Consider the following 23,552-nt stretch of genomic DNA (forward strand, 5'->3'; position numbering starts at 1 on the left):
CAGATGCATCACTCTGTTCTCCATTTTATCTTATCTCGGTAGTTGCTATTCAAGTGGGAGAATCAACTTTCCCACGGTATCCCCGGATGACGCGACCAGTTTCATGACTGACTGATTGATTGATTGATTGTTGGTTGACGCGACTCGACATGAGATATCAGAAATGAACATCAACATCACCATCTTCACTCACTCCTTCTTCAGCTAAGCAGTCACACACTAAAGGCGATCATCAATCATAAAGAGGACCGCCATCATGGCCAGAGCGGGAGCCAAGAGACCATCCCCATCACCTCAGTCCGACGATGAGGAGAGCGAAGATGTCCGTGCGAGAGATGTAGGTACATTCGACTTGCCTCCCACTCAATACGGAAGCACAACTTATGTATTCCTCTCCATATTCAGGTCAAAAGAGTGAAGAGAGAACGTATAGAAGAGCAGAAGAGAGCCGAGGAACGGGATGGGTTATCGGATGATTCGTCCGACTCGTCCAATTCCGTACCTAGTTTAGATGAGGAAGACATCAGTGACGACGATGATGATCCCCTGGACGACTATGAGGATGTCCAATTCAAGGATGATGTCCTGGTACAAGCTTATCAAGCAGCGAGGAAAAGTCAGAAAGGTCATGTCGGGGTAGGTTGGTTCTTTCAAACTGACACGGAAACACAGCTCACTGATCTTTGTTTCAGTCCACTTCGGAAGGAGGTGTATTGAAATCGATCAACCTGGTAGATTTCATGTGTCATCGACATCTTACCGTAGATTTTGGACCGAGGATGAACTTCCTTGTAGGGCATAATGGAAGTAAGTGATACTGGTATTGTGCATGGATCGTTCTGTTAGCTTACATAGATTTCCTAGGTGGAAAATCAGCTGTACTTACTGCTATAGCTATCGCTCTGGGTGGCAAAGCGATGACGACTGGTAGAGGACAGGGACTGAAGGATCTGATTAGGAAGGGAGCAGAGTGAGTTTGATTTGTGAAGCGAACAGTGCTTTTGCTTGAATGGTACCGTTCTGATCCGTCTACAGCAAAGCGATAATCACCATTGTCATGGCCAATTCCGGTCCACAGGCATTCAAACCTGATGTCTACGATCCTCACATTATCATCGAACGCACCATATCACTGAATGGAGCAACTGCATACAAGTTCAGAGCCAGTAGAGATGGAAGGATTTTGGCCAATAAGAGATCAGAATTGTCAGCGATACTAGAAAATTTCAACATCAATATTGATTCACCTTTGACTCTCTTGACTCAAGATCAAGCTAGAAGCTTCTTGTCTAGTTCAGATCCTGGTCAATTATACAAGGTACGCTGGCTATCCTATCATTCTTGAGGTTAACAATCATGGACTGACTGCCGTACAGTTCTTTTTAAAAGGTACTCAACTTTCGTCGCTGCTTGAGACATACGAGTCTTCAATGCAGAACATAGAGCAAGTCAATACCCTAATCAAGAGACAAGTTGAAGCTGTACCTGCGCTCAAGGAGAAGGTGGATCATCTCCAGCGAAAGTTACTCGCTTCAGATGCTATCCTGAGGCAGAGGGACAAGTACAAAACTGTCCTCAACCAGTCAGCTTGGTCATATGTAACGGATAAGGAGAAAGTGAGCTGTTACTTCCATTACATAGACAGCAGCTGATCGGCAAATCTACAGGAACGAGACGAATGCCAACAAAGGGTCAATGAGAATGACCAGAAGATTGAAGAAGCTCAGCGTGAGGTATACAAACACGAGGTAAGCATGATCTTTGGATCAATCGTCTCGCCTATTCTGACCTTGTGAGCGAACACAGAAAAAACTCGTCGCATTAGCAGAAGAAATCAGACAAACTGAGAAAGATATTTCCAATTTCGACGAGACGCGTAAACCGCTTCAGAAAGCTGTTCGTGATGCGAAGGAAAAGGTGAAGAGGGAAAAGAAAGAACTCGGTGACATAGACGTAGGTGTTCACAATTTACAAAATCAAGCTGATTCCTTGCAGGCATCCATCATGACTGTCCAAGAAGACATCGACGCGGACCGCGGTGGCTTACAGATCCTACAGCGAAAGATCGACGCCAAGCTGCGATTGGACGCCAACGCGCAACGAGACGAACATACGAAATTACTTCGAGATCGGACCCGATACGAAGAATTCGCTGACAAATTACGCAAAGATAAACCGAAAAAGCAACTCCAATTAGCAGAGAAGAATGGCGATCTCAAAGTTGCTATGCAGGAAGCTGAACAAATAAGATACCAGATTCAGCAGAAAGAGACTGCTGCTTATAACATCAATGAAAAGATCAAAAATCTTGAAGGTCAATCGACAAATCGACTGGCAGCTTTCGGTCAAGGCTTGAACAACGTGATGAGAGATATTCAGCGAACCAAATGGAGACATTCTCCTCCCCTCGGTCCGCTGGGAATGTATGTCAAGTTAAATGATATGTACTATCGAGATACCATTCAAGGGATCTTAGGTGCAACTCTCTGTACTTTCGCTGTTCGAGATCCACACGATCGAGCCACCCTCGTTGAGATTCTGAGAAGAAATATGAGAAAGTGAGTTCAATCTTTGTTTACAGTCGATGTCAACCAAAGATGCTGAATGGCTGGGATAGTGGCTATCGACCTGGTACCGGTCAAAACCAGGTCCCTCCTGTTTATATGCATGGAGGAGACACATTCGACTACAAGCGAGGTGATTTGAGTCACCTTGGCCCAACCGTCCTCAGTAAACTTACAGTGAGTATCAAGCAATCCTTTTCTTTAGGAACAAACAAAGTGACTGCATTCAATAGGTAACCAACGACGACGTCCTTCGATTGCTAATCACTCTGCACCGAGTGGAGAGGACCTTCCTGGCACGAACGGTGCAAGAAGCAAATAACGAGATGAAACGATTCCATACCAACAAGATTCTGGACCACGTGAACTTCTTTTCGGCAGATTTCCAACAAATCTCTGGTACCAGCTCGTAAGTGACATCGTTCGAGACTTGTTGTAGTTTCGTCGGTATTATGCTCACGTCTTATACAGGAGCAAGAGTTCCAATCCATCAGCCCAATGGAGAGGGAACCTCCTTTTCACTAGGGACTTGAACGATGATGTACAGTGAGTTTGGAACCCAACGTGTGCTACCGGCTATAAGGCTGATTCAATCTACGACAGACAAGCACGCGAACAACTCCATGCGTGTGAAAAAGAACTGCAAGCATTGACGGATAAGAAGCTAGAGGCTGAGAAGACTATCCAAGAGATTGATAAAGAAGTGAAGAATATTGGTGTGCGTCATTCGTATCATGTCTTATTATCTCAGAGCGTACTGACCTGTCCGATGATTCAGGCTGCAATCAAGAAAATAACGCAGGGCCTGAAGCCTATCGATCTCAAACTGGACGAAATCCGAGGGAAGCTTGCGGAGGTCTCTTCGACCGAGATGGATAATTGGGAAGCTGAGCGTGAAGTGAGTTGGTATACTTGAACGGGTAGGAAGAAACACAATTATTGACCAAGGTATACTTCGGTATAGGAACGAATGCGTAAAATACAAGATAAAGAAGACCAACTTCAAGCGTTTATCAACGAAAAGCAGAAGAAGGAACTTGAAATCGAACGATATCAACAGGATAGTATCGATCGTCAGAGAGAATTAGATGAGCATATGCCTCAACAAAATCAGCAAGCTGTGCGTCATTCTTATGCAATCATAGGCTTCGCGTGAATTGTGCTTATGTTGATCTGGATCTATCCTGCAGGAAATCCTCACTGCCTTGGTACAACATCGTGCAGATGCCGACGCGAAGAAAAAGTATTATGAGAATGCCATGAAAATTTACCAAGTTAGGAGAGATAAAGCTGCTGCTGAAGTTGCAGATTATGATGCACAGATTGAAGTGAGTCATAATCAATGGCACTTGTCAACATTGTGATTGCTTATTGAGATATGCCATAGGAATGGGCTAGTCAAGCGAGAGGCTTCTGTCCCGTACGAGTACATTCTACGAAAAGTTCTGCTCAACTTGCTCAAGAGAGAGCAACATTGGAAGCAGCTATCAAAGAAGCTGAAAGACAGTAGGTCGTATCAGCTGAGCCACTTGAGGTGCGAACTGCTGATTGTATTATTTGTATGTAGTCTCGGTGTGGATACCAGTCAACTTGCGTCGGATCACAGAGCAGCCAAACGACTGTTGGTCGATGTTTCCAAGAATATCAAGCAAATGCGAAAATTGAACAGAGTGAGTGTTTGGGGTGAGCAGACTAGGAGAATGCTGATCTTGTTCATGCGACCACCAAGGTGTTCCACCATGCGATGAGAAATAGACGAACGTGGTGGGCCGACAGTCGAAACAACATTGCAGTAAGAGCTAGAACAGCTTTCGTCGTCTTTGAGAGTATGAGAGCGATGGAGGGTAGATTGGAATTTCAGCATAAGGATGAGAAGTTATCTTTGGTGGTGAGTATTGCCTTATCCCTGTTTAGACCATTGGAGGCAGAAACCAGGCAACTGATATTTGAATGCATCGCACACAGGTACATTCCACTACCCGCACAGAAAATGAGGATGGTGAATTGACTGAAAGATCGCACTACAAAACACCTAAGAACCTCTCCGGAGGTGAAAGGTCATTCTCCACCGTCTCTTTCTTATTATCTTTATGGTCAACTGTCCCATGTCCTCTCAGAGCCCTGGATGAATGGGATGTGTTCTTAGATGCTGCGAATAGGAGAGTGGCAGCTAAGAGTCTAATGGAAGGAGCGAGGGAAAGTGATGGCAAACAATATATATTGATTACTCCGCAGGTTAGCCAATGACGAAAAAAGACTGAGTCTAAGATTTTTAGCTGATTTGGTATTGTCAACAATAGGACATGTCTGGTATAGAACTGAATGGACCTGATATGAAATTGATCAGGATGCCTGATCCTATCAGGAACCAGTAAGTGTGGACGGTTCAGCTCCATTTGATTGTATAGAAGGGCTAATGCCGTGAATGTTGTAGGGGTACATTACCATTTTAATGAAGAGTAAATATATGGCGAAGAAGCGAGATCAAGTAACTAAAACAGGTTTATGAATAATAATATGCGATATAATGTAGATAAATATGTAACGTACTTTCAATTGTTAAACCATCCAATCATACATGTATCAGAATGGGTTTACTCGAGTACACTGTGTACATCACGTACACCGCTGAAATGTACTCGCGCATATATCAAGGTGACCAGCTGCCCCGATGTTGTCAAGGACAACAAACACCTTCAGATCGAAAGGCAATTCTTGATCTTGTAGGGGTATTCAGGACCTGAATTTGAATGTATTATTACCACGCCAAATACTGCATATTAGATACATGGTCTGTGAATGTATAATAATATACCTGTAGTGAACCGCACAATATACTGTGATCTATTCCAAGTAATAATCTATATTATCTATATGCTCATGGTATTATTCTGTCTGTACGAGGTATAACATATAAAATCTATTGGGTTCGTGTGATCATGTTCAGCTATCTTTCTATTGATACAGTACTGTTCATTTCGTTAATGTGTTATTGTCCATTATTATCTTATCTATTGTCCATTTCAGCTTTTCTATCCTATCTCACTACGAGTATCTCTATCATTCTTCCGATATGATCATGTTAGAGTAAGACCTTCAAGCCCACCAATAATCCCAAGATCGTACTTCCCAAAATCACTTTACCACCGATCTCAATAGATCTAAACGCATCACTAGATTGGCCACTACCACTACTTCCAGAGGACGCAGGACTGGAGGTAGAAGCGCTCGTAGCTCCTCCATCTGAAGTGGCCGAAGGACCCGAATTGAATCCGTCCCCGTATGGCCAAGCATTCTGATCATTCGCAGGTGGCATGAAACAAGTGAGACCTAGGGCTGTTCCATTTACGAATTGGTATGGCGAATCAGGAGGAAGGGTTAAATTGAGGTTGGTAACGCTGGTAGGTTCTAAGAGGAGAGGGACGGGTTCATGGGGTGTTTTAGTCTCGGTGGTGCAGTTGGGACCATATGAGCCAATCTGAGGAGATGAGGAGTGGATTAGCTTGTAGGCACAGTAAAGGATGATCGGAACCGGAGGTGATAAGAAGGGAAGAATAAGAAAAATGGAAGTGATCACGAGAAGAAGGAAGTGAGAAGAGAGGAGAGAAGCAAAGGAAACGAGAAGAAGAAAAGATGAGAAAATGAGAAGCAGAGACGGGTAATATCTATCAGATGAGAATGACTTACAAACGATGTATTACCGACGAAAGAGTTATTAGATATCGTGAAATCTTTGGCACTCGATACACCCTATCAGGTACCATATGGTATTGAATCAGTACATTGATGAGTCGACTGGACACCGCGCGTTACAACCCACCATAGCGAAGGCGAATGCACCTGAGAATATGTTGTCTTTGATGATAGCTCCGGTAGATTTGTTGGTACCGTAACGCCTAAATCATATATCCCAAAATCAGTATAGGTGAACATTATTGTGAGCTTGACTTAAGCTCACCCGTCGGAGAACCATACATCCGGACCGACAGCCTGTATGAGATAACATAGATAAATCACTAAATCTGACCAAATATGCGGTTGACGTATACTCACAATACCGATCTTTACTATTGCAGAAGCGTTATTCGGTCCATGTTCCGCATCACCCATCTATTCGATAACCAATTCAGCTCCATATCCAATATCTGACGCCTAACGTAAAGAAGCATGCTCACCTCGGTCGCGAATCCACCATGAATGGTATTACCTTCTACAAGGGTATTTGAGAAATTGCCTTCAGGTAACCAAGGTAAGACGTCGACCACTGTGAATGGAAAAACCAAAACAATCAGATCAAGACGAATTAGGATGGAAGAGGAGATGCTTACTGTTAATACCTCCTAGCATTGTTCGCTATTACCATATGACCAACAACGTCAATGTCAGTTGGCAAAACATTGAATAGGAACATCCGGAGTATGGACTAACCGTCTTAACGCTGATGTTGTTATTCCTAATCACCGAAGAAGGAGCACCAAAAATCACGATCCCTCCATCGGTAGCATCTACGATTTGATTGTTCTGGACTAGACTGTCTGCGCAGGAGAGGGAGATACCATCCGCCCACTAGTATCATCACACAAAATATCAGCGTTCACCCCTTCAAAGCACGTAAGCGACTCACATTTTGGAAGTAGTCCCTGCCGCACGGTCCGATATCATTATTCTGTACTGTTATATTCACACAATTGAAGGTTCCTTCGGCTCTAAGTACGGTCATGACCATGATGATTAGCTTCAACCGCGTCTATGCGGTTGTCATGGACATGGACTCACAGGTGTAGACACGACCATCCTCTATTACACAATTTTCCACAGGTCAGCGAACATCGATCTCATCAAATCGATCGAATTCAGATTAGACATACCTTGGATCATAACTTTTCACATATTCTATTGTCTGATTTTGATTCTGTCCACCGAACTCTATATTCCCTCCTCCAGCTGTATATATATCTTCACTATCCAGTCTATTTCCATTGAGCTGAACCCCAGTCAAAAGCCAGAAGGGTAAGAGTAAAATCAATCAGCTTTACTCGCAGATTGTTCGGATTCCATGAGCTTATTGCTCACCTGAACATTCAATAGCTTAGCACCGCTCAGACCCGCATCCTGCGCCATCACCAACGTAGTCTTGTTGAATCCTACCATCTTCAATGTCGCTCGACTATCATCTGTAGGGTATCCTTCAGTCGATATTTCCTGATCGTACACGAAACAATCATTTGATCAGCACCACAGCTTTCCTTCTGTTTGGAGTGACTTGGTGAAGCGAGGATGACTCACCTGATTGAGAGCCGTATAATTCAGCTGTTCACTGATCTCGTACACCTGTCCAGCACACAATTCCAACTTGTATCCTGCTCCTCCATCATGAATCAACTGCTGCAATCCTGCTGTATCGGTCGTGTTGGATGTACATGCTGCCAAAACTGATATTGAGCCAAAGATGAAGGTGGAAAGTATTGATAGACTGCTGGGTCGCATGTTGGATATACTTGATCAGTCGATCAATAGGGGATTTCTTTTGTTATAAGGTGATATGATATACCTCTGGCACCCGAAGGCGACAACAGTAAAGAATGGACGAGGCTGTTTGTCTTCTTTGAATTTCAGTCCTCAAAACAATGTATTATCATAGATGGAGCAAGAAGACAGGATAAGTCATCCTCCATCTGTTTTTCTCTCTACTCGTATAGCATGCGCTGTGCATTTCCTGCACACCGAGATGCCAAGGTCAAGTTTCTCACAATTCAAGCGTATCCGAGTGGAGGTCCGACCATACTCGTAATCAACAACATTGCGTATGCTTAAAACTTGGTCCGACGTGAACCAACAGGGATGGGAAAACAAAACAGATTTCACCGCTAAAGAACCAAAGGACCCTTGATATCTTTGATTGTTCCTGAGTTTATACATCCGAAACACAGCCTAACCCCCTTGTCCAATGCCCCTAAAACCACAAGAAACGATGGAATGGTAACTTAACGGTAACGGTCGATGCCGCAACACTGTGCCGCAGAGATGAGCGTAAATGGGTTGCCCACGTAAACCACCGGGATCTAGATGCCACCTGACGCTGTGACCGAGTAAATCCGCCACGTGGCTTGAATTCGAGAAGAGAGGTCGCGTCTCAGCTCCCAGCGTCGTGCTGTAAGTGGGAGTGAGAGAGAGAGTGTCATCATCAACGACAGATAGATGGGTGATATATAGAGAGAGAAAAATACCACAGGTACCATATAGACCCCTGTCACCTCTCGTACTCTCGCGACCCTCACCAAAATGTCTTTCAAGAAGGATGAAGAGGCAGGTGGGATGTGTGAGTAACATGTCTCTTATCGTTGTCTATCTTTGTTCAGCTCCAATGTTACTGAATGTTGATTCCCTTGTCTCTCTGTTAGCGTTCTACCATGACAAGTCCACCATCCTACAGGAAGCTAGAGTGTTCAATGAATCGCCCATATCACCTAGAAAATGCCGTGCCCTCTTGACTAGGATTGTGTACTTGTTGTATGTTGGAGAGACATTCTCGACTCAGGAAGCTACAACGTTGTTCTTCGGAGTGACAAAGCTGTTTCAACATAAAGATGTGAGTTGGTCATATTCCACATACGATAGTGACCAAACACATAGAACGTGGGAGCTGAAACACTGATCCTTTCATTGAATTGATAGGCCGCACTCAGACAAATGGTATACCTTGTCATCAAGGAATTGTCAACTATCGCTGAAGACGTCATCATGGTTACTTCATCAATCATGAAGGATATGCAACCCAATTTGGAAGTCGTGTATAGACCAAACGCCATCAGGGCGTTAGCAAGGATCATCGACGTGAGTCCTCAGTATCTCGTGACTCAGCTGTAGATTGAACCAAAGGAAGCAATCAAGCTGACGGACATGAGATGGTTCTATAGGCTCAATCCGTTCAATCCGTCGAGAGATTCTTCAAGTCCGCCTTAGTCGATCGATCTTCCTCCATCTCATCTGCGTCCCTCGTATCATCCTACCACCTCTTCCCCCTCTCACCATCAATAATCAAGAGATGGTCCAACGAAGCACAGGAAGCTGTCAATGCCAAATCAGTCTCGTCTTTCGCGTCCAGTGCTTCATCGTATTTATCAGGAGGTGGAAGTGGTGGTTCGGGTGGATATCAAGCTGTAGCAAGCTCAAGCTATATAATGCAATATCATGCTTTAGGCTTGCTATACCTGATAAGAGAGAAAGATAGAATGGCAATTACGAAAATGGTTCAACAGCTAGGTTCTAATGGAAAGTCAAACAATATAATCAAGAATCCAATGGCTATGTGCATGTTGATCAGATTTGCTAGGAAAGTGATGGATGAGGATCCAAAGTAAGTGCAAACATCATTCAATGACCTTGTGAATAGATCTTCTCGCAACTTGCTGACGAAATTGTCGAATGTAGTGTCAGGAAACAGATGCACGAATATCTCGAGAGTCTATTGAGGCACAAATCAGAGATGGTCAACATCGAAGCTGCTCGAGCCATCTGTGAGATGAGGGACGTTCAACCTGGAGACTTGTACAGGACCGTTGCGGGTGAGTTTTGCCATTTGGAATCCCAATCCCATCATGGTTGAATTAAGCTTACTTATCTTCGTTTCAGTCCTCCAACTCTTCATGAATTCCCCTAAACCCGTCATCAAGTTCGCTGCCGTCAAGACTCTCAACAAACTCGCTCAGATCTTACCTCAATCAGTTGCGACTGTCAATGTAGAGTTAGAGAATTTGATCACGGACTCCAATCGAAGTATCGCTACTTATGCTATTACCACTTTACTCAAGGTCAGTTGTCCGAAGATCGTACAGCCGAGCTCAGCTGACATGTTCTACCTGATCAGACCGGTAATGAAGCTTCAGTCGATCGATTGATGAAACAAATCTCCTCGTTCATGGCTGATATCACCGATGAATTTAAGATCATCGTGGTTGATGCTATCCGATCGTTATGTCTTAAATTCCCGGGTAAACAAGCTATCATGCTTTCGTTCCTCTCTGGAGTATTGAGGGATGAAGGTGGATACGACTTCAAACATGCTGTTGTAGAAGCTATCTTTGACATGATCAAATTCATCAAAGATTGTAGAGAAACTGGTAAGTGATGTTCCGTTGCACATGCCAGTACAGGAACAAGGCTGACCCGGTAATTGCTGGACATAGCTCTCGCACATCTCTGTGAATTCATCGAAGATTGTGAATTCACTAAACTCTCTGTCCGAATCCTTCATTTACTCGGTATTGAAGGACCCAAGACTCGAAACCCAACCAAATTCATCAGATACATTTACAACCGAGTGGTACTTGAAAACGCCGTTGTACGAGCCGCAGCAGTTAGCAGTCTCGCCAAGTTCGGTGTCTGTATCGATGACAAGGCTGTGATGAAATCTGTGAATGTCCTTTTGAGAAGATGTCTGGATGATGTAGATGATGAGGTCAGGGATAGAGCGGCTATGTACATCAAGGTGTTGGAGGAAAAATCCTTAGCTGACGTGTTCGTCCGAGAGGGTGAGTGATGGGTCTTCGGACTACACGAGGACTCTTGCTTATTGGTTCATTGCAGAGGCTACATTCTCCCTTGGTCAACTGGAAGAACAACTTGTTTCTTACGTCAAGGACGAAACCAAGCATTCGTCCGCATTCGACGTTTCTTCCATTCCCCGAGTCAGCAAAGAAGCTGCCGCAGCCGAGATCGCTCAAGCTCGATCTTCCGCTCTCGACATTGCTGGTCCATCTACACCCAAACCTGAATCTTCCGCTCAGGCATCTACATCCGCCGAAGCTCAATCTTCATCATACGCAAGTCAACTTGCTGCCATTCCCGAACTCGAATCGTACGGACCCGTGCTTAGATCATCAAGCAAACCTGTCGAACTTACCGAATCTGAAACTGAATATGTCGTATCAGCCGTCAAACACATATTCAAGGAGCATGTCGTATTCCAATTCAACGTGTCGAATACCATACCTGACACTGTCCTTGAACAAGTGGCGGTGGTCATGAACCCTTCACCTGACTCGGGTTTGACAGAGGATTTCATCGTACCTATCCAAAGTCTGAGTGCGGCCAGTGGAACGGGTGTAGTCTACGTTTCGTTCACGAGAGATGATCCCTCGACGTACGCCGCTGGAACTTTCAGCTGTACTTTGAAATTCATAAGTAAAGAGTTTGATCCTAATTCTGGTGAACCTGAGGAGGAAGGGTATGATGATGAGTATCAAGTTGAGGAGTTGGATTTGGGTGCTGGTGACGTGAGTATTCAGGTCCTCCAAGACTTTTGATGTGAGGTTTGAAAATGTAACATACGCTAATATTCGTTTCGTTTGATAGTACATTACCCCTACCTACGTTACGTTCTCGAGTGAATGGGATAAACTGGCAGAATCAGCTTCGTTGACCGAGACATTTGCCTTATCATCGTCCGAATCATTGAAAGGTGAGTTTGTGACCTAGGTTTTCTCTGTACTGTATCCGAGATTAAAAATTGACATCCGCTGGATGATGTGTTATCAATATAGACGCTTGTAAATCCCTTATCGAAGTACTCAACATGCTCCCACTAGGCGGTACCGAAACTCCCACTTCCAACTCTGTACATACTCTCAATCTGTCAGGTTTGGTGATTCCAACTAACGGGAACGATAAGTCCAGTAAGGTGCTGGCAAGGTGCAGGATGACTTATTCGCCTGGATCGGGAGTGACTCTTGAATTGAGTGTCAGGGCGGAGAATGAACAAGGTGCGAGGTTGGTTATGGCTGCTATCTAAAATCTAAATTAGGTTTTAGGTATGATTTTATTTTATCGTTTGGATTCGGATAGTTTGTAAATTTAAGATAAAAAATTCTGATGAGATTAATTGTTTTACACTTGATGGATTCGTGATCAGATCAATTTCTTACACTCGTTTACTGTGTACCAACAGATTTCACTCAAGAGGAAAGAGGATACAGGACGAAGTATGCGTTGAAAAGCAGCCATAACTTAGAGATACATGGATGTTTACATTCTAGAAGATCTATATACAATACCTGTCGAATTAAAAACTTAATAAGAATATACAAGAATTATCGTAAAATCCCTTTTCTCAATCTCGTTCCAATCCCCGATATTCAAGTCAACCTCCAACCAAAAAAAAAAACGCTACTTTCTCTATAACATATCAAACGGACTACTGTGAATACCCCTGACCATCACCCATTCCCGATCCCGTAAATTGACCTTGCGAAGCCAACATCTGCTGTAACTGCACCATCTGTTGTTGCTGTTGCTGCTGCTGTTGATGCAATTGTTGTTGTTGTTGTTGCTGAGCTTGAGCTTGGGCTTGGGCTCGTTGTTGTTGGAATTTAGCTTCAGCCATTTTTATTCCATTTATAATAGCTTGCATCTGATTAGATGTCATGTTATTATAATCGAATTGTTGAATGTTCAATCCTAACCTTTGAGCATGAAGCATTAGTTGGGTATATTGTTGTTGACTTATTCCCCTTTTCTCTTGTTGCTGTTGTTGTTGCTGCTGAGACTGTTGAGGAATGAATTGTTGTTGTTGTTGTTGTTGTTGCTGAGGTACGAATTGCTGTTGTTGTTGCTGTTGGTTGATACCTTGGCCTTGCGACTGAGCTTGAGTTTGAGGCTGAGACTGATTCTGCATAGCCGATTGAGCCTGTAACAACATTTGTTGATGGTACATGGCATTATTGTTATTGTTATTCTGTGCAATCTGCCCAGAAGGGGGAGGTCGATATTGCTGCTGCTGCTGCTGCTGTTGTTGTTGTTGTTGCTGCTGCTGCTGAGGAGCTGGCGGTCTGGGCTGAGGTATCTGCTGCTCGGCTTGAACTTGAGGCTGTAGTGGTTGTTGTGGTGCTTGGCTTGGTGTCGTACGTATAGTCGCAGCATTCAGGGGAGGGAATGGTACGTGCTACGAACATCGCGATCGGGAATTAGCCATCAAGCCAATCTCATTCTAGGTCGTTTCCCATTTCATTGAAATGCACACTTACCAGACACACCACACCCATCAGGTGATATTGTCTACTGCCGCTCGGGGTGGGAGGTTGCACAGGCATCGAAGCGGAGAACAGGACGATACCTCTATCTTGGGTCCCGAATGGTATGATCACCATCTGCAATGTCAACGGTATAATCAGCTTTCTAAACTTTTCTATTGCTACATCATTGTTGAAACTTACATTGCCCTTAGCATGTAGACTATTAGCCAACTGAGTGTACTTGTACGAGTTCGCTGTGGAATCCTGACCCATCGTAATGCTCGGTGTAAACACCACGATGGGACAATTCTTCGCTTGTGCGTAAGCAGTTAAAGTTTGTACTTCTAACACTACCACATTACGCAATTGCAGATCTATCCTCACGAAACCATGATCAGCAAATTAGAGATCAGTATTCCGGAGATATGATATACATACCTTTGGGCCAATGTTGAGCCAAGATACCTTCCGAATTCCCAGAGAATTTCGATGCATCGAGGTTCAATAGATCTATGAGTCGATTCAGATATCAGCTATGTGCCTTTCATCTCACCCTCTATGCTGGATACACTCACGAGTGTAATTTCCAGGTTGACTTGCGGAAGAGAGTGAACCTGACCAGATTTGCTGTTGAGCAGGTCTGACCTGTTGTTGCTGTGACTGCGACTGTTGCTGTTGTTGTGCCTGTATATTATGGACGATAGGCTGCTGTTGCTGTTGCTGTTGCGAAGATTGGTTTTGATTTTGCACGAAATTCTGAGCTTGTTGTGCTCGTTGTTGTTGTATAGCAGCCATGACGTTCTGATCTTGTGAATTCCCATTCCCGTTCATACCCGTATTCACAGCGTTCGGTACAGGTAGAGGCATGGCCGATGATGTAGGTTGATTAATATTCATCATACTATTATTGTTAGATGAAGCAGCCATCTGACGTTGTTGCTGCAGCTGCAGCAATTGTCTGACCTGTTGCCATTTCGGATCAGTCATATCGATAGGTGTATTACCAGGGTTCTTCATCGCTTGTAACATGCTTGCCATCATTTGAGGATCGACTTTGACATTAGCACCATTAGCCATGGAAACGGATGATACAGCTTTGGCAAATTGGGCCATTCTAGCTTGCATAGCTTGATTCTGCAACTGCTGTAAAGTCTTGCCATCTGCATTCACGGTTGGGATCGCTGGCATAGGAACTTGCAGTTGAGGATTGGAGATGGGCGTTTCGATTGGTTCGGTAGCTAATGTTGAGGCCATGTCGAGAGGTGGAGTTGAACCTGAGCGGTCATGAGCATCAGCCGTGAGTCTGATAGACAATGACCATCTTGGACAAAGGCAACGTACCTGATTCAATGGAGTATCCAGATAATGTGAGATCCACTTCCGGAGGTATAATGAACCACGGAGCGTCTGATGAGCCATTTGAGATCTGCAAGATGGATCATGATGCGAATTGAGCGACAGTCCCAATCGTACATGAAAGCGCCGGTGTCATGCTCACCTCTTTGCACATGCTTTTAAGCTTCTTGCTTGGCGTCTCTCCATTGCCGGACTGACCGACAACCACACAAGAACATCTAATATCCTTCCCTTTGATTCCACTTGCTAATTCTTGCCAACCCTGACCATCCCATGTACTATCCCAATTATCGTGCGGAAGTATCACCTCGACTTGCTGGTCTTTGATGCTATCCGAGCTGGTGTCGTCGGAAGCTACAACGACGAGATAACGTCTGGCTGGTGATCCGGGGGTTTCATCACCGGTTGAGATAGGTGCATTCAATGAGTCGAGTAAGGGGATAGCTGAAGATGGGGTGAGGGAGATGAATGTCCGGGAAGGCGAATGTTGGATATTCACATATGGTTTGTTTAGCGTCTGCATATAGAATGTCAATTCAATATTCCAGCACATCGACATTAGGAAGCGAGAAAGATCCACTTACTTCCACTCCACCGACGACGCCATTTAACAATGCAATTTCATCTTTTCTTTTCCGTTTCTTATCTCTTGTCCCCTCCGGATTCCCACTTTCTTCGCTTGTCCCATCTGAGAATGAGGGCCATCTTGCAGTTTTGGGTGGTTGTCTACCTGATTTGGGGAAATAGTCTGTGAAATTGGGCAAAGAAGTTAAGAATGCTAATGGTCCTGCATATTCTTTTCTGAACACTCTGGATTTTCTATTGTCCGATTTAGATGCAGTGATAAGCAAGCATAACCGTAACTATGAATCAACAGGAACATGGGTCAGCCTCCCATTTCAAGCATTGCACTATGATACCGGCCGATCGGATGGCCATGAATACGCACATTAGTCTCTCCGCCATGCTTCTCCATCAACCTTTGTACTAATTTATGTACTACTCCTTCCGCTACTGTGAGTCTCTTGTATCTCGATCTGGGCAGTGAAAAGTCAAAGACGAAGGTTGCTAGGTGTTTTGGGCCGATTGAGGGGGTCGAGGAGGAGGCTTCGGGTTGGCCAGGCTGGATGGATATTGTAGACATGGTTTTTCAATGATGATGATACTGACCGGACGGCTCTTCCAATCTGCAGTGGCCGAACTTGTTAAGTATGAAGGTATCACAGTCTGCGGTTTCTCAGCGCATGAAAGGTCATCGAGCAGATGTCGCAACGAGATGTATAGGAATAGATAGATGTAGCAAGCAGTGTTGATGAAGTACAGTATGTGTAAGAGACGATGAGAGGGTGTGACTGCAAAAGTAAAGTAACCGAAAGATGAAAGAGAGAGATGAGACGGAAGATAACATAATGATCGGTCCTAATCACAACCAAAGTACTGCATCAGTACACTGGTACGAGTGGAGAGTATCATCCCACCATACAGACGCGTCATATTGCATGATAATACCATTCCATTCATCCCATCTAGCAGACCACAATCTACTTGATGCATAAGACTCGACTCACTCGACCACTCAAGCATCCAGAGATACCCTCAAGCATACCTCAGTACCCTATGATATAGTAATACACAGAGCATCAGTCAAGCAACACCTTGAAACAGGACAGGCAGGAGCCGACAACCAAGTGTTCACAATGGGTGAGCACGATATCTTTCACTAGAGCATGGATCATTCCGAGCTGATGTCAATCGCTCGCATTGACATGTAGACCAATCCATCTTGAGAGGTTAGTGTACATGACAAGCGGAGGATGTAGATCAGCTGAAGCTGATATGCTTTCACCTCACCCATAGGGCTCAATGACAAAATGTTGGTCGATGCTGTCCAAATTTCTCCATGTCGATGAACACATACTAATAATCGTGTCTTCGATAGATACGAAAGGCGGAAGGCCGCTGCCCTGGAGCTGGAGAAGTAAGCTGCCAATTTCTCTTCCGACCATGAACATCCGTAGCTAACAGAGCGTCGTAGACTCGTCTTATCGTCTGATATTCCTCGAATATCATCTATAATCGACCAACTATGTGGGATGTTCAGTTCGTCCAACTCGGCTTTACATACTAGGAATGGAGGTGGGTGATGCATTCAGATTCGAAGCATAAACTGAGGATCAGACTAATCAGTGACTTCCACATCATCAATTTAGGTTTGATCGGTCTAGCTGCTACTGCCATAGCGTTAGGTCAAGATGTCGCTCCGTTTCTGGGTGTAATCATACCGCCCGTATTAGCTTGTTTTCAAGATCCAGAGTCTAGAGTCAGGTATCATGCTTGTGAGAGTTTATATAATATGTGAGTGATTGTACACCTTCTTCTCCTTAGTTCCCCCTCACTCCTGTCAACTGTGAAAGGGAATCTAGCTGATGGGTGTTACGTGCCATAGAGCAAAAGTCAGTAAAGGTGAAATTCTCATTCACTTCAACGAGATATTCGATGCTCTATCAAAGCTTTCTTCAGATTCCGAAATGTCAGTCAAAAACGGAGCGGAATTATTAGATAGATTGATGAAAGATATAGTAGCGGAAGCTGCACCTCATTACGTTTCGATCTATCCTGGAAATTACAATCCGAATCTACCTCATTCCCATGCGCAACGGATAGAAAGTGAAACGACGACCACAAGTATAAACAACAAGTTATCAGGATTAGGTATAAACTCTAATGGTCATAACAATAACGAAAAAGATAGCAATTTAGATCCAAGTGCTAGTCCAAAGATCGGTCTAGGATTAGATTCACCTTCGAAATCTAATGATCAATCCCATGGGCAACAACAACAGGAAGAAGATCGAAGAGCTTTTTCATTAGCTAGATTCATACCTCTCCTTGCAGAACGGATATACGTTATATCACCGTATACCAGAATGCATCTGGTTTCCTGGTTGATGGTTTTGGATTCTGTACCGGATTTGGAATTGGTAGCTTGGTTACCTGAATTTCTAGATGGGTTATTGTGAGTTTTGTCGATCCTCCTGCAGTACATTTGCTGTTTTGCTGATGAGGTGAAATGATCATTAGGAGATATCTCGCAGATGGGAATGTCGATGTCCGTCTAGCCACCGAAAATGTTTTGGCGGAATTCCTGCGGGAGATCAAGTATATCGCTCAAGTACAGGAAAAACAGGCAGAGGAAAATAGGTTGAAGAAGGAAACTCGTTCGGTCAGGACACGTGGAAGTAGACATACTTTAGAATCCGCGATCGAAGATGAAGATGAAGCGATTGTGGATGAGTCGATGACAACCACTACTCAATCTGGCTATGATCACGATGAGGACGACAATGATTGGGAAGGTGAGGGTAGTGGCAACTGGGTGCCGGGGCAAGGCGTTTTTGTGGACCATGCGGCTATCATGGATATTATTATCCAGCATTTATCCTACCCAGGTGAGTGCTTTGCTTTTCCATCTGGCAAAAGTCAACTCTTGCTAACGATGGTGATTGGTGCGAATAAAGATGAACTGGTTCAGTCAACAGCAATGGAATGGATTTTGACGTTCCTCGAATTCGCCCAAAATACCGTTGTAGCATTTACACCACGTATAGTGCCAGCTATCCTACCCAACCTCGCTTCCCCACAGTGAGTTTGCTGCTCTTACTCTCCTCTACAATTACGAAACAAAGCTGACTAGGTCATACTAGTCGTCATATCAAACTCGCCGCTCACGAGACCAATGGCTCATTATACCGAGTTATACAGTCCCTTCCACTTCAAGTTCAACCCACTCCAGCAACCGCATCCACAGCTACTGTCTTACCTCCCAACACGAGTGGATCCGTGCCGCCACCCATATCTTCCGTGGCAGGTTCACCTCCATCTACTTTGGCATTGACAGGTACATCACCTAATCCAATCAAGAAAGATTTCGCTTTATCCGCCACCACAACCGATCTACCAGACTCAGCCAAGACAACTTCCAATATACCTGTGAATGATCCTCTGGATGTAACTCCCAGTACGACCAAGAATGCCACCATAGGAGGATCAGGTATAACACAGACATTATCAGCTACCAACCTCCAAACACACAAGTTGAAAGGTACTTTACCAACTATGTCCGAACCTGTTACTCCAACTACGGGTGAATTCCCAGGCTCGATAAGTAAGAAGTCATCAATAAGACCTGAATCACCACCTCAGAACCAGCAAGGTCAAGGTCAAGGACCACTTTCACCAACGACCGAACAAGGTTTGTTGTTAGCGGATGATGTAGATCCGTTTGACGTTCGAGAAACTGTCAATGTTCTGACATTGCAATTCTTGAGTGATCATGCTGAGACGAGAATAGCGGCATTGGAATGGTTATTGATGCTGCATCTGAAAGCGCCTAATAAGGTGAGCTATCTGATCCGCTGAGCATCTCATCTAGTAAATTCCCATAGCTGACGTATTGAGTCTGTAGATCCTTTCGAGAGATAGTGGTACTTTCCCAGCTTTGTTGAAGACTTTATCGGACCCTTCTGAAGATGTAAGTCATGTAACTCATTGTCAGATTCACATAAACAGCCGCTTCATCATACTTACAAGAGAGAATGCACGAGATACTGATGCCGAATTTTGTGGTTCTGTAGGTCGTCAAACATGATTTGCAACTTCTGGCCCAGATATCAGCTTCATCTGAAGATTCATATTTCACCAGTTTCATGGTCAAAGTATTAGAGCTATTCTCAACGGATAGGAGATTGTTGGAAACTCGAGGTAGTCTCATCATCAGACAGTTATGCTTGCATTTGAATGCAGAGAGGATATTTAGGACGATAGCTGAGATTCTGGAGAAAGACGATGTAAGTGATTTGTTTAGCCTTGGTGAATGGTCAAATTCACAAAATCAGGGTGTTGGTGTTCTTGATACTCCTTCTTTACTTTCTTCTTATTAACAATTGGACATATACTGATTATACTGTGCTTGATAGGACCTCGAATTTGCAAGTATGATGGTAGTCAAGTTAAATATGATCTTGATCACTTCGCCTGAGTTGGCAGATTTCAGAAGGAGACTGAAGAATCTAGAATCGAAAGTATGTCTAATATTCACCACTTCCCATAAATCCCGTGCGCTGACCTTGACATTGTCTTCTAGGATGGTCAAATGCTATTCTCCTCACTGTACAGGTCATGGTGTCATAATGCCGTTGCTGCATTTGCCCTGTGCTTGTTGGCTCAGGCTTATGAACATGCTTCCAACTTGCTTCAGATTTTGTAAGTTCTCACTCTTCATCAACTGGAATGGCATAACGCTAATTGAAAGGGCTTCGTGATAGTGCTGAATTGGAACTTACCGTACCGTTGTTGGTCCAGATTGATAAATTGGTGATGTTAATCGAATCACCTGTCTTTACGAGTCAGTGACGTTCTGACCTCACTATCTACTTCAAGCTTGCTAATATCATAGTCGATCGCTAATGGTCTTCTGACTCTCTCCAGACCTACGATTACAACTCCTCGAACCTGAGAAATACCCTTATCTGCCCAAATGCCTATACGGTCTGCTCATGATCCTGCCTCAAAGTAGCGCTTTCATCTCTTTGAGGGCGAGGTTATCCGTAGTCCATTCGTCAGGCTATGTCCCCATCTCCAGCACGAAGAGGTGAGTGTGACCCGATCGATTTGGTGTGATGTGTTGACTGAATGTTGTGTGGCCACAGCTCGACAGGATCCACTTTCTCTTCTGCTGCTGCGGCGACTAAGTCCAGGCTGGGTAATAAAGAGGAAATCAAATGGCAGGAATTGTTATCGCGTGAGTAGAAGCAGACTCTTACATCCGCGGCCTCGATTGTATTGCTGACGTATCCACTCAGACTTTCGATCGGTTCAAGCGAAACATGAAAAAGCCCGTCGTCAACTTCATTCTGCCGATTTACCCGGTTCCCTTTCCTCCATACATTATTCATCACCTTCGCAAAGCGGGTTGAATTCCATCCCTAATACGAGCTCTATGCCATCAGCAGGCCAAAAGAGTAGCGGAGGCACGATCAAGAAGAAATTTGCATCTACATCCGCATCAGCATCAAGACAGAATAGCGTCGAAGTGTCAGCAGCAGGCATAGGGAGAAGTGGCATATCACCATTGAATCCTAAAAGGATAACGTCAATCTCTGGTCAGCCTACTCCAACGCCCAGTGTAAGCATCGGAGGAGCAGTAGCTTCTATGAATCCCAACATCTCCATAGGCGCCAGGTCAACAAGTCCTACTCATCCGGGGAGGAAAAAGCTGTTAGGTGGGTTGAGGAAATCTACAGGTGGGGGTGGGAATTAGAGGTACCAGTGGGTTCAGTTGTTGTCCATGTGTGCATCGATTAGATCTTGTTGTTTATGGGGACATGTTGATTTTTGTATATAATATGTGTATAGATGAATTGATGTCTAGTGCTAGCTAGCGTTGGTAAGCCTTAGATGGGTATATATTCTGCGATCTGTTCGTCAATCCCCGCCTCATAGACTCAATCTGAATACAGACATGGAGTTCTGCCTCGTGAGGGTTCACCGGTGTGGATATTGTGTATACACATAGATGGATGATTGCATGATTAGATGAACCATTTACAATATCAAGATCCTACCTCTCTGACTTCTTTTTCTATTGATAAATCCTACATACTCCGCGCCATCAATCTACAAGGCTACAAATCTATTCCGGTCAACCCTCGGAGCGGATTGTTTAAGCAGATTTACCATAAAGCAATCTGGCTCCTTCAGGGGCGTTCTTGTTGTTTGGACCATACCAGTTGGGGAAGCCCTATAAAGTGCAACATACTGTGTTAGCTGTCATTCCCAATATGTTGAGTAAAAGACATGAACTCACAAAGTCTGAACCCCAAGGAGGAGAGTTAACTCGCGTTTGTTTACCGCTCTCCGCTAATTTATCCAATTGTTCCACCTCTGAAGCATCCAACTTGATGGCCTTCAAGTTAGACTCTATTCTTGAGGGAGTGACAGATTTGGGCAAAACCACCACGTTCTTAGAGATCAAATAGGAGAGCAAGATCGCAGCAGTTGATTCACCATGTTTCTCGGCGATCTTGGTGAGAACTTCATCCTTGTGTAATGGGGACGAAGTAGATCCGAGAGGTGAATAAGCTTGAACTAAGATACCTTTATCTTGACAGTATTTGACAAGTTCATGTTCTGGGTTATAAGGATGTAATTCAATTTGGTTCGCGGCAGGAGTAACTTTAGCGGTCTTGAGAAGTTTTTCAATGATGGGTATACCAGCGTTGGAAATACCGATAGCCTTCACTTTACCCTTTGCCAAGACGGCTTCCATTTGTTCCCATGTTTTGGCTTGGTCCCATTCCCAATCGATGTTTCTAGAACCGTCTTCCTTGACTGGGAACAAGGGGTGAGTGCCGTTGGGAGCGAGTCGAACAGGCCAGTGAATGAGGTAGAGATCAAGGTAGTCGGTACCGAGGTCGGAAAGCGTTTGGTCGAGACATTCTTCTACTCTGTCGTGATATGATGACCAGCTATATGTCATATAAATACGAATCAGCAGATAATCAACGTGATACGGGCACCAGATGAGACCTTACTTACACTTTTGAAGTGAGGAAGATCTCAGATCGAGGAACACCAGAATCTTTGATACCTTCTCCTACCTCCTTCTCGTTCTGTACAATTTCATTCAACACAGTCAGCGTCATGTGGTCATTGATGAGATAAAACACAATCCACAGTCCACAATCCAGACTCACTTGGTAGCACAAAGCACCGTCGATATGTCTGTAGCCAGATTTTAAAGCGTGAGCTACAGCAGCCCTTACTTCTCCAGGTTTAGCCTGCCATGTACCTATGAAAGTCCATCAACATCGGCATACATACCAAATCAGTCGTCATGCCGCAACGACTCACCAAGACCGATAGCTGGGATGGTAGCACCGGTGTTGAGCTTGAATGAAGGGACAGAAGCGGCCATTTTGATTGATTTCGATTTCAGTGAAGTGTAATTTTTGGTATTTGTGGATATGAAAGATAATGTCAGTCATCAGAGGTGAGAATCAGGTGGATCCTCCCCGTCAAGTATATAATATATATGTATTTGTGATAGTGCAAGTGGTATATCCATCTCCCGTGAAGCGGAGATGAGATCGCCCGGGCCGGCAGATTATCGGACCGACTGACCCGATCTCATTCATCTCAACAGGTGCGAGGCAAAGCGCAAAGCGGGGCATCACGTCATGTTAGATGTGATCGACATGGTTCGTGTAGAAGCGTCGAAGTATCCAGACCATTCTTGGCTTATATGAGAAAGCTAATCAATGCTGATGAAGGTCAGGGTTTTAGCTATTCTTGATGAAGCAAACTCTTTCATTGCCCATGCCATGTGATCGTGACATGAATGCTGTTTCACATGCCCCCGAAATCAGTACTTGAATGCCTTTATAGGTAGATGATAAGGTCTGAAGTATACGAGATCGATGGACACATAAAATGTGGTAAAATCCTTTGGGATATGATACGCACGAGAGTCCATGTAGGCGGAGCTGTCTTACACCTCCATCTCATCTCATTCCCCCGGTGAACTCGCTGGGAGAGGTTCTAGCTATAAATGTAGCGGGATGAT

At 44.3% G+C, this 23,552-nt stretch overlaps 6 protein-coding genes across 6 annotated transcripts; 3 read left to right on the plus strand and 3 right to left on the minus strand.

Moving 5' to 3' along the window:
• Positions 1-256: 256 nt before the first annotated feature.
• I203_102073 (uncharacterized protein) lies at positions 257-4,939 on the plus strand (the record flags this gene model as incomplete). The annotated part of the gene is made up of 21 exons (XM_065517017.1): positions 257-337; positions 406-636; positions 693-807; positions 865-970; positions 1,036-1,318; positions 1,377-1,616; positions 1,668-1,748; positions 1,807-1,953; positions 1,996-2,558; positions 2,618-2,741; positions 2,798-2,973; positions 3,036-3,110; positions 3,168-3,282; positions 3,343-3,462; positions 3,529-3,684; positions 3,755-3,892; positions 3,952-4,070; positions 4,132-4,234; positions 4,294-4,452; positions 4,530-4,799; positions 4,865-4,939. The coding sequence occupies 21 exons, from the start codon at positions 257-259 to the stop codon at positions 4,937-4,939; spliced, it is 3,477 nt and encodes a 1,158-aa protein (XP_065373835.1).
• A 707-nt stretch (positions 4,940-5,646) lies between these two features.
• Positions 5,647-8,051, minus strand: I203_102074 (uncharacterized protein; the record flags this gene model as incomplete). The annotated part of the gene is made up of 13 exons (XM_019146578.1): positions 5,647-6,042; positions 6,252-6,314; positions 6,385-6,460; positions 6,523-6,554; positions 6,618-6,674; positions 6,740-6,828; positions 6,893-6,917; positions 6,993-7,130; positions 7,189-7,270; positions 7,341-7,361; positions 7,433-7,548; positions 7,638-7,766; positions 7,851-8,051. The coding sequence occupies 13 exons, from the start codon at positions 8,049-8,051 to the stop codon at positions 5,647-5,649; spliced, it is 1,425 nt and encodes a 474-aa protein (XP_019004111.1).
• Positions 8,052-8,846: 795 nt separating this feature from the next.
• Positions 8,847-12,354, plus strand: I203_102075 (uncharacterized protein; the record flags this gene model as incomplete). The annotated part of the gene is made up of 11 exons (XM_065517018.1): positions 8,847-8,883; positions 8,966-9,153; positions 9,240-9,398; positions 9,482-9,921; positions 9,996-10,129; positions 10,197-10,375; positions 10,432-10,684; positions 10,751-11,095; positions 11,151-11,839; positions 11,919-12,024; positions 12,107-12,354. The coding sequence occupies 11 exons, from the start codon at positions 8,847-8,849 to the stop codon at positions 12,352-12,354; spliced, it is 2,778 nt and encodes a 925-aa protein (XP_065373836.1).
• A 402-nt stretch (positions 12,355-12,756) lies between these two features.
• I203_102076 (uncharacterized protein) lies at positions 12,757-16,073 on the minus strand (the record flags this gene model as incomplete). Its single annotated transcript, XM_065517019.1, has 9 exons — positions 12,757-13,503; positions 13,586-13,708; positions 13,775-13,947; positions 14,012-14,083; positions 14,149-14,847; positions 14,915-14,999; positions 15,072-15,446; positions 15,514-15,792; positions 15,879-16,073. 9 exons carry the CDS (start codon positions 16,071-16,073, stop codon positions 12,757-12,759), a joined length of 2,748 nt encoding a protein of 915 aa, XP_065373837.1.
• A 553-nt stretch (positions 16,074-16,626) lies between these two features.
• On the plus strand, positions 16,627-21,248 carry I203_102077 (uncharacterized protein; the record flags this gene model as incomplete). Its single annotated transcript, XM_065517020.1, has 18 exons — positions 16,627-16,630; positions 16,702-16,719; positions 16,787-16,802; positions 16,869-16,907; positions 16,965-17,065; positions 17,140-17,284; positions 17,376-17,945; positions 18,011-18,378; positions 18,448-18,571; positions 18,634-19,327; positions 19,395-19,460; positions 19,564-19,776; positions 19,906-20,010; positions 20,073-20,191; positions 20,254-20,333; positions 20,417-20,579; positions 20,638-20,729; positions 20,791-21,248. The coding sequence occupies 18 exons, from the start codon at positions 16,627-16,629 to the stop codon at positions 21,246-21,248; spliced, it is 3,375 nt and encodes a 1,124-aa protein (XP_065373838.1).
• Positions 21,249-21,650: 402 nt separating this feature from the next.
• Positions 21,651-22,904, minus strand: I203_102078 (uncharacterized protein; the record flags this gene model as incomplete). The annotated part of the gene is made up of 5 exons (XM_019146582.1): positions 21,651-21,728; positions 21,795-22,455; positions 22,526-22,599; positions 22,684-22,778; positions 22,841-22,904. 5 exons carry the CDS (start codon positions 22,902-22,904, stop codon positions 21,651-21,653), a joined length of 972 nt encoding a protein of 323 aa, XP_019004115.1.
• Between the last annotated feature and the right edge of the window lie 648 nt (positions 22,905-23,552).

The sequence above is a fragment of the Kwoniella mangroviensis genome (genome assembly GCF_000507465.2).
Source record: "Kwoniella mangroviensis CBS 8507 chromosome 1 map unlocalized Ctg01, whole genome shotgun sequence".
Lineage (NCBI taxonomy): Eukaryota > Fungi > Basidiomycota > Tremellomycetes > Tremellales > Cryptococcaceae > Kwoniella > Kwoniella mangrovensis.